Raw genomic sequence first — 14,425 nt, 5'->3', positions numbered from 1 at the left:
TACTTTTAATAAACTATTATTATACAAAGGTTTAAGTGTGTGAGTGGCTAACCTTTACACTTCCCAGCTTTCACTTCACTTTTACCATTGACTCTATTGAACTCTTACACTTCCAGCCACTCCTACATTTACACTTCATATTGGACCTTTCTGAAGCCTTTTACATTTATACATCGTGGGCTTGAAATAAACTGCATAATAATTTATTTGCTTCCTTGGTATCAAACATTAATATGAAAAAATGCTTCATGATGGTTTACATGTATTCAGGTTTTTAGTTGAATGTAAATGTTGTAAATCCACCATGTGTGTGTGTTCCCACACACACACACACATACACACACACACGCACGCACACTATTCTGAACACCCCCTCCCCCCACTATTCACTAACTCGTCTCAATGTAGGCGTCATACCAAAAAGAGACATTTACTCCGTCGGCCACTTAAACCTGAGAGAACTCGTCGGGCTCATTTATGTATGAGACTCAACAGCGCCATCGTTTGGAGCCAAGTGGCTACAACACCCTGAATCCCTGGGTAAAAGTATACAAGACACACAACTTAATTTCTGTGTTGTTTTTATTGAAAATGAAGCTTTGAAATAATAATCATTTTTGTTTTGTTTTTGCACGATAAAAAAATCTGTGTACCAACGATAACATTCTTATAAACTCTGGTGGTAACAAAAAAAATTGCTACAGCTTCTTAAAACGAGAAAATAAATTACATGTTCTTTAGATAATAGATAAATTACTATCTTTTTTGTTTTTATATAAAAAGTAATTTTTACGACAAGGGATTAGAGACAAGAATGACACATTCAAAGGCACGATCGCAAAACACACAACCATACACACACATTCATGAACACACAGACACACACGCGCAAACATCCACGCCTCACAACTACGACAAAGTCAAATTCTCTTGTCAAATGCAAAATAGTTATATGACAGTTAGATGTGATTAAATGCAGTCTACAACAACACTTCTCTATAAAACACAAGCGCTTAATATGTTCCAAGAAAATATAGACATTAAAACATATCTGACAAATATAAAAACTCCTCTCCTTTGAGTGGGCAGGGTGTAATGTGTGTGTATGTCTTCTTGGGGGGCGGGTGAAGGAAAAGAAAAAGAGCCAAGTAAAAACAGTCGATATAAGAGAAAGAGAGAAAAGACATAAAGAGTACCTACACACACTTACAGAGGTTGCCACCTCACAATGCAAAAATATTTACTTCCAGGTCAAAGCATTTGATCTGTATCATAAACTAACTTATTAAAAGACTATTGTAAAAAAGCAGCTTTCTCAGTCAACAGGATGATCCCTAGGCTTCACCTACTCTCAGAGGACAGATTCATCGTGTCCTCCCATGAGGATGCAAAAAGAGAAGATATTAAAGATGAGGTGCGAAAAAGAGGACATAAAAATGTAAAAGATGGAAGAAATACAGTCTTCACTCTAGATAATGTTACCATGAACAGTTAATTGATTATCACTCTCAATTAAATGTTTATTGAAGCATTATATAGAGTGCAGACTCTATTTCTTCCCTTTTTTACACGCTCGTCCGTCCAGCCCCCAGAATTTATCATCTGGATGTGCGTGCTTTTGTGAATACCTTTCTAAGACATGAAGACGTTTCATACCTCCACACAATCGTCAAGGCGCTATTAGTGAATCTTTTTACATCTTCAGACTTGTGCATCACCAAGTTTGTGGTTCAACACAATATTCTGTTTTTCTTGTTGTCAATAAATCCCACAAATCCCCGTGACATAAAAAAACAAAAACAAGATTAAAACATATAAATGATGACATGATCCTTCATTAAGAGGAACATGGGCACTGTCGCTTATTTTGAGTCAATCTACCATCCTGGTGGCATAAATACTCTACAGTATCTACAGTAGAAAACAGCCCCAACACTTTTTCTCTTGTTTGGATGGCATTTTCTAATATCCCAGATATATAAGAAAATCACTGACCCTTAAAAAAGGAAACTATATATTTATCGAGTCATTTTTTAAAGATTTACATCGTCAAACAAACAGATTGTTGTTTGGTCTTTTCATGGGATTTGTTGACAGGAAGAAAAGTATAGAACAACACAATGTTTTTTTCTATTTAGTGAGCAGCATTGTGTTGAGTTTAGTAAACTCAACACGGCTATGAGTCTTCAAACCTGTGGATTTAAACTCGGCTCCAACAGCACTCATTAAAAAGATCTGTAACTGACGTGAATCTGTCGAAAGGACTTCACAAAGTCCGCGCTGCTTGTTTACCAAACTAATTATCCTACTTGTTTGGGAAGAAGCTCACTTCTTCCCGCACTGATATATTTGGTCACTAACTGTAATGGTCACTCCACTCCTTTGGTTCATCTGTCCAAATACTGAACTGAACAATAAGAGGACGCTTGAGCAAATATTTTTGGCAGACAGAAATAGACATACGACATGTTAATGCATCTTTCTAGCTTAGTTGGGGTTCTGCAGTGTACAGGAACACTATTCCAGTAGACCTTCCATACACCACAGCACACACAGTGTATCTAGCACAAATGGTTATTATATGTTCAGCACGTTTCTTTTCATAATTAGTGGTTTGCATTGTTTTAAGTTGCTGCATATCAAAGAGTATCATTAAAAAAAAGGCTAATTTTGCTATTGGAACACGGCGGTGTCATCTTCCATTATAATCTATCAGCCTAAGAAATGACAACAATGCATCACTCAGCCTTGTGTGACACATTATGAACCTGTTAAAGCTAACATACAAAGTAAACAGATGCGCTCTCAGTGGAATATGTGGTTCTAAAAGACAACTTAATTGAATACAGAGAACTGGAAAAAAGGAACCGGCTGCTTTCACAGTGTTTTACCTGAAGAATCAGGAGGAATTAGCTAAATGTTATCTCACAGCCACCACAAGGTGTATGCCTATTCTGGGCTTTACAGACTTTGTATTTCAGGGGGATCAGCTTTTGACCTAATCCTTGACTTCTCACACACCCGGGCTGTATGTGTGGTTGGCTGGTCAGTGCCTCTTGGCACGCTGAGCACTCTGGGTACACGAGGCACAGCAGGCGGTCTTGTAGTAGGTGTAGACGCACATCCTGGCCTGAACCACCACCACACAGTTGTGACGTCTGTCCCGGCAGTTTTCATCTGTGAAAAGAGAAGCAGAGAAAGATGTTAGTTAGCAAGCAAGAACAAAATCAATCAATACACACACACACACACACACACACACACACACACACACACACACACACAGAAACAGACACAGACACAGACACACACACACGCACACACACACACACACACACACAGACACAGACACAGACACACACACACACAGACACAGACACAGACACAGACACACACACACACACACGCACACACACACACACACACACCTGCGACTTGTGGACTGCAGGGTATTGTATTGCAGATTTGCTCCCGTTCAGGTTTGGTGCTCAAATCACATTCGTGGCTGTGCTTTTTTTCCGTCTCCAGACACCGTACCTCCCTCATTTGTAAGCCTTTCCCACAAGAACGTGAGCACTGAGAAGAAAGGAGAGTGTAAACAGAAGGGTTACACATTTAAATAAATCATGATTTGTAGATTTTGTCTGTTCTGTCACTTTTCTTCTCTCCCATCGTCTCTCACCGCGCTCCACTCGGTTGTGAACCACTGTGGTTCACACTCTCCCATCTCACACTGCTGGACTGCAGCAGGTTTCTCCAGATGAGCACACTCATTGGCTGGTGCGACGGTAAAATCATTCCCTATCTTCTGGACACATATAATGTCTCGTCGCTGAGTTCCATTCCCACAGGGGACATTACACTAGAAAAAGGAATACAGTAGCTGTGATGATTGGATTTATCACTGCAATATGAATGCCCTTTTACTCCAAAACAAACATACCAAACCTATATATGCAAAAATCAAATAATTAAATGAAATATAAGATGATACAGAAGACTAAATAAAGTACAAATCAAAGTTACTATAGGTCAATACAAATGTCTAGAATTGTAGAAACTAAAAGGAATATATGAATTCCTGCACACTCAGCACAAACTTTATAACATATAACATATTGCATTATTCATTAAACTCACAATGTGGAAACAATCCGAAAAGATGACTCTACAGTAAAACAACTCCTCCATCCTACCTGTGTCCAGGGGCTGCTGTACCACATGGTTGTTGGTACACAGGGACCCCCGTTGCAGGCCTTCATCTCTGCTGGTTTATCCCCAACACAGTCCCCTCCTCCTCCACCCTCTCGGACCGCTCCTCGAGTCAGACACACCACCTCCCTCCTCTGCACCCCAGGGCCACACAGCGCCGAACACTGAGGGACAAAGTGGAAGATCATGTTGAGGCTTACTGTTAAGTGCTGTGGGTGTTTCTTCCTTTTGCTTCTGTGTATGTGTGTTACTCACCGTATTGGAGAAGTCAGTGAAGTACCAGTTGATTACACAGGGGCCCATGTTGCACTCCTCACTTCCTTGTGGGCGAGCCCTGGAGTTGCACTCTTTTTCGTTCACCACGCTGCCCTGATCGCTAAGGCAGCGCACACTCCTCGTCCTCCTCCCAACTCCACAGTCCACAGAGCACTGTGACAAATGAGGAGGACAAAAACATAAATGACTACAAACAGATGCAACAAATGGTATGAAGCATATCTTTCTCCTTTACTTGATTCAAATATTGAATTAGACTGATTCAATTAGTCCTTTATTTGTTCCCAAAGGGCAGTTGAACACATGATATAAATGCAAAAGGGAAATGAGTAAAAAAGTTTCTGCAGCAGTCTCTGACTTGCTCAGTCGGTTATGTTTTCAGATTCTGAGATGCATTACTTGGCCTTTTTTTCACTGCAGACCCATGAGCAGATACATTTCCCAGTAGCAAACTGGTATTGTTGACCTACCGCGCTCCAGTCGGAGCTGACCTCCCAATGTGAGCAGAGGCCGATCTGACACGCCTGTGTGGACTCTGGTGGGGTGAGGTTGGCACAGCGCTGCGGGTGGACCATGGTGGAGCGGTTCCCAAAGCTCTGCCTGCACTGGAGCTGCCTCTGCTGCACCCCAGGGCCACAGGACACACTGCACTCTGACCATGAACTGGCCTCCCAGCTGAGAGAAACAGAGAGGGAGTGACGGAGAGAGAGGCGCATGTTGAAGTTAAATATTACAGGACACATATAACACATACTCACATGGCTTCAGATACACACGACTTCAAGCAAATATAACTCTGTGTGTCAGGATTAGGTGCATTTATTACATATCACATTATCCATGCTTTCTTTCTTAAAAGAAAATCTCCATGCTATCAAGTTTTTTTCTTTCTTTAATTGAATATAATAGAAATTTACCAGTGCGGTGACATATTATAAACCCATTCCCAGTAGAACTGAGTGTCTATATCCGGTATAAAGCAGGTTTTGACACAAAAGTGATATACATGTATTTTTTCAAAAATACTTGAAAACAAGGTGATTTGTATTGGAAACAAATGAAAATATGCACACTGGCAGATATTCTTTTCTTAAAAAATACGCACTCAACATAGAGAAGAAAATGACTTAATGAAGATGTTTTGCAGTGTGGTTTTCATGCAGTGAATTATCAGCTTTGAAAAAAGCCCAAATTATTTATCTCTGTTCCTGGAGAGCTGAATATAAAATAATATATATGATGTATCATATATGTGTGTTTTCTCACAATGGTGGGCAGGGATGTGTGTTACAAGGCTCCTCCTCAGGAACCGGCTTGGCTGCAGAGTCACACTTCCTCTCCGGGACTTCCTCGTCTGTATGTCGGTTTATACACAGAATGACTCTGTTCTGAGAACCTACAGAGAGATGAAGATGGATATATGCAGAGTGGGAAATACATCAGTGTCCTTGTACTTGCACTTACCCACCACATGGGGGAGACATCACTCAATCCAACATAAATAAGTAATTTTAAGCATGGAGTAATTCATAAAATCTAACTTAAAGTAGATTGTAACAGGCATTTATGAACTCTGACCTCTGCCACAGGAAGCAGAGCACTCTGTGAGTCCTCCTCTCCTCCACACAAATGGCGGCTGAGTGTCCGGTGGCAGGTCAGTGCGAGGGGGGAACCGAGCATTCCTATTGGGTCCAGAGCCTCGAGGACGTGACCTCTCAGGTGTCAATCGGTCCGAGGAGGGGGGAGAAAACAAAGAGGTGGAGGAGGATGAGGGGAAAGAAGGGACCGAAATGGGAGGAGGAGCAGGAGGAGGCTCTTCTATCGACACAGTGAGAGGACCTGGGTGAGAAGAAAAAAAGAGATTGACATTTAGATAAATTAGAAAGGAAAGGCAATGTAGGAGAGAGGTGAACTTTAAGAACATTCATGGAGAGAAAAGTATAGAAAGAGGCATAACACGAATGTTAAAAAATCAAGAATAGGAGGAAGGCAGTGAGTCAGACACTAATGATGTCATGATGAGGTCAGGGACTCATGATAGCGAACACAGGGACCCATCTAGGTCACGAACAAACACACAAACACACTTGCACAACAATCCCTCCCACTTGGCTCACAACCACACCCATCGTAAAAACATTAACACGTCCATCACACTCATGGCTCACATTAGTCATTTGCAAAGAATTAATCTGGAGATGTTTGATTTAGGGTTAAATTCTGCAATCGGTAAGACTCAACTATGTGCTGAACACGACTGGAGAATCCAGCCTGTCTTTGCTTTTGTATAAAACATGCTTAAAACACGTCTGTCAAAGAGTGAGCTGAACAGAAGAAGATAAAACCAGAAAGTAGAAGTGCGAGAGACGTACTGCGAAGGGGTGCCCTGCCTGGCTCTCGCTCCCTCGGCCTCTCTCTGGGTGCCTCCCTCTCATTCTCCGTCAGCCTCTCCCTCTCTACCTCCTTTTTCTCCACGGGGACATAAAACTCATAGTCGATGCCCGGGTTCTCCTTGTGAAAAATGATCTTGAGAGCAAAACAGGATGAGAGAAAAAGACAAAGTTAGAGGTAAAAACTAGCCAATGTAAAGAAACACCCCCAAAAAGAGCTTTACAGATCCTCATCTAGAAATGCACTGAAAGGTCAGGACGAGCCACTCGGGCGCTGGCAGGGAAACTGTGTCAAACTCTCAAGGAGGCCTCAACAGGGTGTTTGCTTGTCCGTATCCCCCTACCTTCTTATTATGAAACCCTGCAGACCATCACACAAGATGTAACATATCCAAGGTCATCCCATGGCAACAACATTTGGATCTTCTATTTTTTTCCTAAGATAATAATAACTACAAACTGGATTGACTTTGGTTTTTTGTACAGATGAAATAAACAACTTGTTAATTAAGCTTTAGAGGTGCTGGTCGCCAGGTTTAGTTGCCAGACATGCTATTTCCAGTCTTTATGCTAAGCTAACCAGCATCTACTAGTTAAGATGCTGACCAGAACACCCAAAGTCCCTGGTTCAAGTACTTTGCTAAGAGTGTATTGCTTTACTTGACCCCTCTCCTCTGCCATACTGATGTGATAGTAAGAATAAAGTGAGCTGGAAGTTCTGAGCAAACAACGGGTGTAGCTTGGGCTGTAATTTGTGCTAAACAAGCAAAAGCAACCTGAGAACAACCAATAAACACTTGCGTTTTGGTCTTTTTCATTTATTTATTTTTCTGTGGCCAAACTTAAATTTGTTCCACCAGATGCAAAGCTCTGAATAAAGCTGACTTGTCTCTCTATTTTTAATCCATCCAACAATTTATTTTCCAGCGTGAAATGAGCAAAACGCCCTCACAGTGCCAATAGTAGACCTTTTGTCTTTTTTTCAAACTCAAAATTAAGCTTTACAAACGCAGTTGTTTCAGTGGCTATTGTTACCCCCTCCTTCCCTGTGACTTTTGGATGCAACGCTGCAGATGAGTTCTTAGCCTGAGGTTGGAATTGTTATTATTAAGCCCTGGATAGACTGATGTGGCTCAGGCTAAGCGTTGGTATAGCGGTCTTTATCCCACCATAATGCTAAAATAATCTGGAGGATCTTGACACAGAGCAGGAGAGCATAGCCTCAGGCGTACGACAATGTTATAGAGATGTTAAATACTCTGTGTGTACACATTTGTATTTGTGTATGTGTGTGATTCTTATCACTAACTCAATTGTGCCATGCCCTGGCTTGTGTTTTCTTTCAGAGTTAAGGAAAACACTGTTCTTACATAGAGCTGTAGCTGTGTGGTGGTTGGTCCTGGAGCCCCGAGGGACTCGCCTTTCTCTTCCTCCCCCTCCGCCTGTGCTCTAGGTCTGGTGTAGGTGAAAGTAGTCCCTGCTGCCTGGTACTCCCCAGGAGGGTCCACAGCCCACCGCCCGTTCACCACCGAAGCCCCTGTGCCACTCCTCATGGCTGGAGAAAAGGGGGTGGAGTGTTGGAAGGGCAGACAGGAGGAATGAAGCATGATTTGAGTTATGTTTTCGTTTCTTATTTTGATTGTTTAGTCTACAAAGTGGTGAATTCCTAGGAAACCCCATAAACCCAAACACACTCTCAGACAGACAAAGACTTTGGAGTGCTGTCTCATTATCAGACAAGATGACGAACACTCACACATACACACTTCACTGGTTCCTTATGGGCTCTAACAATACAAGCTTTATCTGCTTGGGGTCTGTGAGGCCACAACATTTACAGTTTTGGTCTGAGCCAGCACACACACACACACACACACACACACACACACACACACACACTTGTGAGCCAATCGGCAATTCCCTCGCCACAATCTTGCTTTTACTGGAGCTGCAAACAGTGTTATGTAAGAAACCTTAAACTGTGTGCGTGTGTGCATGATTTTGTTTGTGTCTATTAGCTCTTACCCAGGTAATTAGGGCTGGCTCGCCTTTCTGTGATGTTAATGAATGTAGCTCCTGGCGGGATGTCCAGGATCTTGTGGTAACCAATGGGAACCGAGACATTTTGGAAACTTCCCGTCACCTTTCGACAGGAGCTCTCCCGCCCACCACACACTCCACACTTGTCAATCACAGAGCCGGAGCCCAGCACCCCGTCGCAACCTTCGGTCTGGCAGGAGAGGAAGGTGAAAAGATGTGAGTGATGGGTCAGACAATGTGGGAAAAAAAAGTGGGGTGGGGGAACAAAAGAGATGTGGGAGAAGGGGAGGGGACATAGCAGAGAAAAGCTATTCCAATTTGGTTGAAATTTCCCATCCATCGCCAGTGTTTATTTCACCATTGTTTGTGTAATTAGTAACTATTGCTGGCCAGATTTATGCCAGAAACAGAAGTGTGGAATAAGTATAAAATCATTGAGTGCAAATGATAGAAAGAGAGAGAGAAACAGAGGCCCAGAGCAGGGTAATACAAAAGATTGGAGCCACTCTGGATCTGAATGCCAGGCTTGAATCAGCCTGAGACAGAGAGGTTCTGGATTTTGTCAACACCGGCTAGACAGGATTGGGTTCAGACACCTGAAGCTAACATCTCCCACACATGCACATATAAATGCACTCACCAGACATCGCCCCTCTACACACACATCGTTGGAGCTGATGTTAAAGCAGGGGGTCCCGTCTCTGACACGCTCGGCCTGGCGGACATAGAAACGATAGCCCGAAGGTCTGCAGGTCAGCTCGCACTGTTTGTCCGCACCAACTGCAACACAGGGACAGAGGAAAGAATCGTTACTGCATAAAGTATTGCTTTATATGTGTCTGACGGTGAGGTCTTCTGCATAAGTCTGTGAAGCTTCTTTCTGCTTCTGCCTGGCGCTGAGAAGACCCAGCTGAGCGATGAATGTCTTTCCATGTGGCTTCCCCCTACTGTCAGACAGCACTGGAGTGATGAGCTCTGCTGCTCACGTTTGTGAATGCAGTCACTGCTGCACCATCCCGGGAGCTACATACCCAGAGGAGAGGTGTAAACATAAGACTGATTTACGAGAAAAACCCATCGGGCAAACACTGCAGGTATAGATAGATGTACAAGGAAAAATAGAACAGATGGGAAGAATAAGAGAAAGTGAAGACAGCTTCAAGGTAAAAGAGGAAATTGAAGTTCTTCAGTGACACTTCTGAGAGAAGATATCTTCGTGTGATAAACAGTGAGTTAGCATACTTGCCAAAATGTTTCCTTTAATAAAGACTTGAAAAAGACAGAAGAATGGGTGATAAAGACAGGAAGGGACTGTGAGCGGCTAAACTGTTCATTGCCCTCTTAGAGGACAGAGATTGGGGGTCTTACATGGGTTAAAGGCCTTGGGCTGAGCTGGTGTGTGTGTGTGTGTGTGTATAGACCTGTGTTTGTGCGTGTGAAATAGAGCTATAAACAAGGGCTCATAGCATGAGTAAGGGGTCAGAGATGTAGTTGCAGGTGGGAGGGAGGAGTTTCTGTCAGCAGGTGGTCAGGGGTTAAAGGACAAATGCTGTGCTTCTGAATTTGTGACTTCTTACTGTGGCGTCACACATCCAAATATAATATAAATAAATAAATAAATGTGAACACATATTGTGGTCTCACTATTGTAGAGTTATATCGTTCTGTCCTTTTCGGTTTTCTCTCAAAAAGTGCTGTTCTGGTATCACATCGATGCCACTTCATTTGCATATTATACTACTGAAGATTGTTTCACCTTAGAAAGATATCTTCTCCCACTTCAATATGCCATCATCAGCGAGTAACCCAAAGCCCCTTCAAAGTCAAGATGCTCATATAAGATACTAGAACAAAGACGAAAGGTCAAATACAAGCTTTCACCTTGTAGAGAGAATGCAGAAAGTGTATACTTTGTATGTAGGGAACTGAAAGTAACTCCATATGCTTTCAAAGAACCTCTGTTCCTTGACTCTGTACACTTCAACAGAATGACAGAAGCAATACACAACATAATATAAATAATACGAGAACATGGCAAACCTCCAGACAGAAGAGAAGGATTAGTAAATCTGGCCTATTAAGATGCTACTTCATTGATTTGTTGTTTTCCATTACAGCAAATGGAAGGATTAGGTGTTAAGGAAGCTTGGAGTATTTCACTGGGAGGGCAAAGTGAACCAAGTATTATCTTAATGACTGAAAAGTGGCCCAAAATAGACCTGCATCAGGGATGTCTCGACAAAAAACACTTAAGTTTGGACCGAGACACCATGTACAGGTTTGTTCCTCTGCCAGTTAGACATCCTCATCTGTGTATTTATATCTTACTAAGTGGCTGGAAGTGGTCAGGAAGTAATACACGTGAAGCAATTGACTCTGGATGTTTATCTTTCCACAAAGTTAGGAAGTTATGGTACATAACTAGGTGCATCAATTGGCTTATAAATATACTCTGAAAATGTAGTCGTGGTCCCTCAGAATGGGTAAACATGGACTGTACGATACTTTGGGAAGCAGAAACAGATTCATTGGTGTCGTAATAGACTTATCAGAGTTTATTTTGTTTCTGGAAATGCAGTCAAATGTTTCTCAAATATGGCGTGAGAGAGAATATTAAATGTTAGAAAAGTATGTGCTGATATGTCATCAGCATAATGTGGAAACTATCTGGTACCAATAAGAGGAAGAAGAGGAATGGAGCGGTGATGGCTTATTTAAACCATTTGAGACCACAATATGTATTTGTATTAATAATACAACAGCTTTGTGTAATCCGATGGCATTTGATCAGAAAAGGCATCTGTTCTTTTAAAGTACTTGATATTGTATATACTTGAGAGCTAACTGATTTTTGTTTTCAATTAACATTAATGTCTTGGTGGCGGCATATTGTTAACTAATTGGTACTGTCTGTGACTTTCTTAAACTATACCTCTGCTTATATGCACCGATTATTTTGCTGCTGTCTGGTAATTGCAGCGAGACAGATATAGAGTACACACATTTAGAAAGGAAGGAAGGAAGAAAAAAGGGAGGTGGTGTTCCCACCATCTCTCTCTCTACCCTTGTTCTCCCTTTTCTGTCTGTCATAGTTATCTTTGAGAGATTAGACTGGAGACAGTGACCGAAAAGAGAGGGGGAGACGTGTTGCCACTCACGTACCCTCTGCCTCTCTCTCTGTATGCTTCCTGCTCATCTCCCTCATTCTCCATCTCCTCAATATCCTGCCCTGCACTCCTAATCACCTTTGACTCTCTATTTGTGCTCCTTTATCTTTCATTTGTCTCTAGCTACTTCATTCTGCTTCTCTGTTCCTCTCGTCGCTTCGCTTCGATCTCCGGCCTATCTGTTTTTTCCACTGTCTCTCTCTCTCTCCCTCTCTGAGCTTAGTGTTCAGACAGTGGAATATATGTTGTCTGAATATACTTCCCCACTATCTCTCCGTCTAAACAAACTCCAACAGGGAGAGAGAAAGAGAGAGGCAGCGGGACAGGAAGAGGGGAGGATGGGTAAGCAGATTGGTGTTGAGGCCTGAAAAAAAGGGAATATTCAAGTAAAACAACACCTGCACGTGCAGCGCTTACAAAACGAGAGGTAACATTATTCAGGGATGTTGTAAGAGGAAACATTACCACTCAAATTAATCCCTTCTGGGGGTTTATGACAGCTTTAAAGTTTAAGCTTCCAGTGCCTAACCAACGGCCACAACACTTTTCATACATAACAGGGCTGGCACCTTGGGAGGCAAAACAATCCCACACTAAGTAGCAAGAGCTGACTGCACGGTGTAACATAAATACTTATGGTAAATATATGCAGTACGGTACAAAGTCCTAAACAGATGAGTGCAGCTGGAGAGAAATGACTAATACACCATTCAATGTGGTAACACACACACACACACACACACACTCTCTGTGCAGCCTCCAGTGTGTTGATGGGAAGCGAGATATGAAGATTTGGGTTGTCGCCAATGGGAACGGACTGAAGTAAACAGTGCGATACAGTTTACTTAGCAGAGTGGAAAAGGATCATCCACAGCGCTGATCAAGTGTGTCTGACCCAGCTGACGTCATCTGCAAATACCTTTAACACATACAGTACTGTATCCCCTCATCCCCACTAATGCATGTGACATCTGCCTTTTGGTGGCTTCTTTTAGCCAAAAGAATCCTCACAGTGATTCAACTATGCTGTGTCTTTCCGACCGTGATGTATGCTGTGTGATAAGAGGTTTTCTTTGCTTTTCTTCCTGCCATCTCCTCTTCTCAACAGATCTCAAGGACACGCTGGTTTAAAGTAATCCAGAGCAGAGGGCAAGGACACACAGCACATGAAGAGAATGTAAGAGCAGCTAAATTCAGGATGAATACAGAATTCTCACTCTTTCCCCTCACAAACACACAGAGCAGGGGGGTGGCGGGTGAAAGGAAAGCCCCTGTGTTTATGCAGACAGTTAGACTCCAGCTGATAGCTCTGCGATGACTCCCCATTACAGATGCTACCATGTCTAGATCCTCAAAACTGGCCTGAGAGTTGACCAAAAATGATCAGAACATCCTCCAAGGTGTACTCTTTCTGTGTTGTCATGGAAATAACTTGGGTAATCCACCCATTATATATACAAACGTATCCTATGCAGGGTCACAAGGGGATGACCAGCTTATGGGTGAACAGCAACCAACCGAGTACATCCAGGACACTCGCATCCATATAAACAGGCAATTGAGAATTCAAGCCCACCTGAATGAAGCTATGTGTGACGGTTCGTATCTGGACCCAAAGTGCAATCACACGACTTCCAGGTATCTTTGACCTTTTATTTAAAGCTCTGGAAACAGCAGGCAGAGCAACGATCAAACAGAAGGCTGTTCGGTTCCCCGGGAGTCGGGCTAGCGGGTTAAAAAGGGACAGGCAGGGTCGGCAGATCGGTCTGAGAACAAATGCTGAAGAGTCTGGCATGAAAAGGAGTTGAGGTGACGAGGTGGGAGTGACTGACAAATAGTGAGGAGGGTGTGGAGCTGAACTGTGACAGTGTGGCGCTACATACTGTGAGACGAATGTGACTACCACGGCAGAGCTTGTAGCTGTCTTTACGCTATTTGTGGAAATCATGTCATTCTTCATAACGTCTTATTAGTGTTCATTTGTAGTTTCATCTACGTGTGCATTAAAACAGAATAAAACCAAACCGAATCTGCACATGGTGGTGTTGCTGATCTAGTGCGCCCGGCTCTACACTCTCAAGTGTGCATGTTGAGGAGTTCCAGCCATCTGATACAGTAATCACAAGTGGATAGGAAGACATACAAAACACAAACATACATGCGCCAACATTTGGCCACATACTATCATTCATTGACAGTACAAGCACACACACTTGCCAACAATCTCATACTGTTAATACACAGAGGCTTACACACATTAGCCTAATGACAAATACTGTTGATATCATCTCACAGCTGTGTTTCACTGGACTCTCTTTGTCTTCCCCTCCTCCAATCTCT

At 42.6% G+C, this 14,425-nt stretch overlaps 1 protein-coding gene across 1 annotated transcript in view; it reads right to left on the bottom strand.

Moving 5' to 3' along the window:
• Nucleotides 1–564: 564 nt before the first annotated feature.
• The window catches only part of adamtsl4 (ADAMTS-like 4), a 30,706-nt gene continuing 16,845 nt past the window's right edge, over nt 565–14,425 (bottom strand). The window contains exons 6-17 of the mRNA XM_034553152.1: nt 9,559–9,698; nt 8,904–9,108; nt 8,249–8,433; nt 6,861–7,014; nt 6,067–6,327; nt 5,755–5,884; nt 4,959–5,163; nt 4,468–4,641; nt 4,197–4,376; nt 3,683–3,862; nt 3,429–3,576; nt 565–3,177 (exon numbers count right to left, since the gene is read on the bottom strand). Of these exons, the coding sequence (XP_034409043.1) occupies nt 3,047–3,177; nt 3,429–3,576; nt 3,683–3,862; nt 4,197–4,376; nt 4,468–4,641; nt 4,959–5,163; nt 5,755–5,884; nt 6,067–6,327; nt 6,861–7,014; nt 8,249–8,433; nt 8,904–9,108; nt 9,559–9,698 (2,093 nt within the window). The 3' untranslated portion in view covers nt 565–3,046. The remainder of the gene's footprint in view (nt 3,178–3,428; nt 3,577–3,682; nt 3,863–4,196; nt 4,377–4,467; nt 4,642–4,958; nt 5,164–5,754; nt 5,885–6,066; nt 6,328–6,860; nt 7,015–8,248; nt 8,434–8,903; nt 9,109–9,558; nt 9,699–14,425) is intronic.

Source organism: Cyclopterus lumpus, chromosome 16 (genome assembly GCF_009769545.1).
Source record: "Cyclopterus lumpus isolate fCycLum1 chromosome 16, fCycLum1.pri, whole genome shotgun sequence".
Taxonomy (NCBI): domain Eukaryota; kingdom Metazoa; phylum Chordata; class Actinopteri; order Perciformes; family Cyclopteridae; genus Cyclopterus; species Cyclopterus lumpus.
Note: the sequence above shows the minus strand (reverse complement) of the source record. Positions and strands in the feature narration are given on the sequence as shown.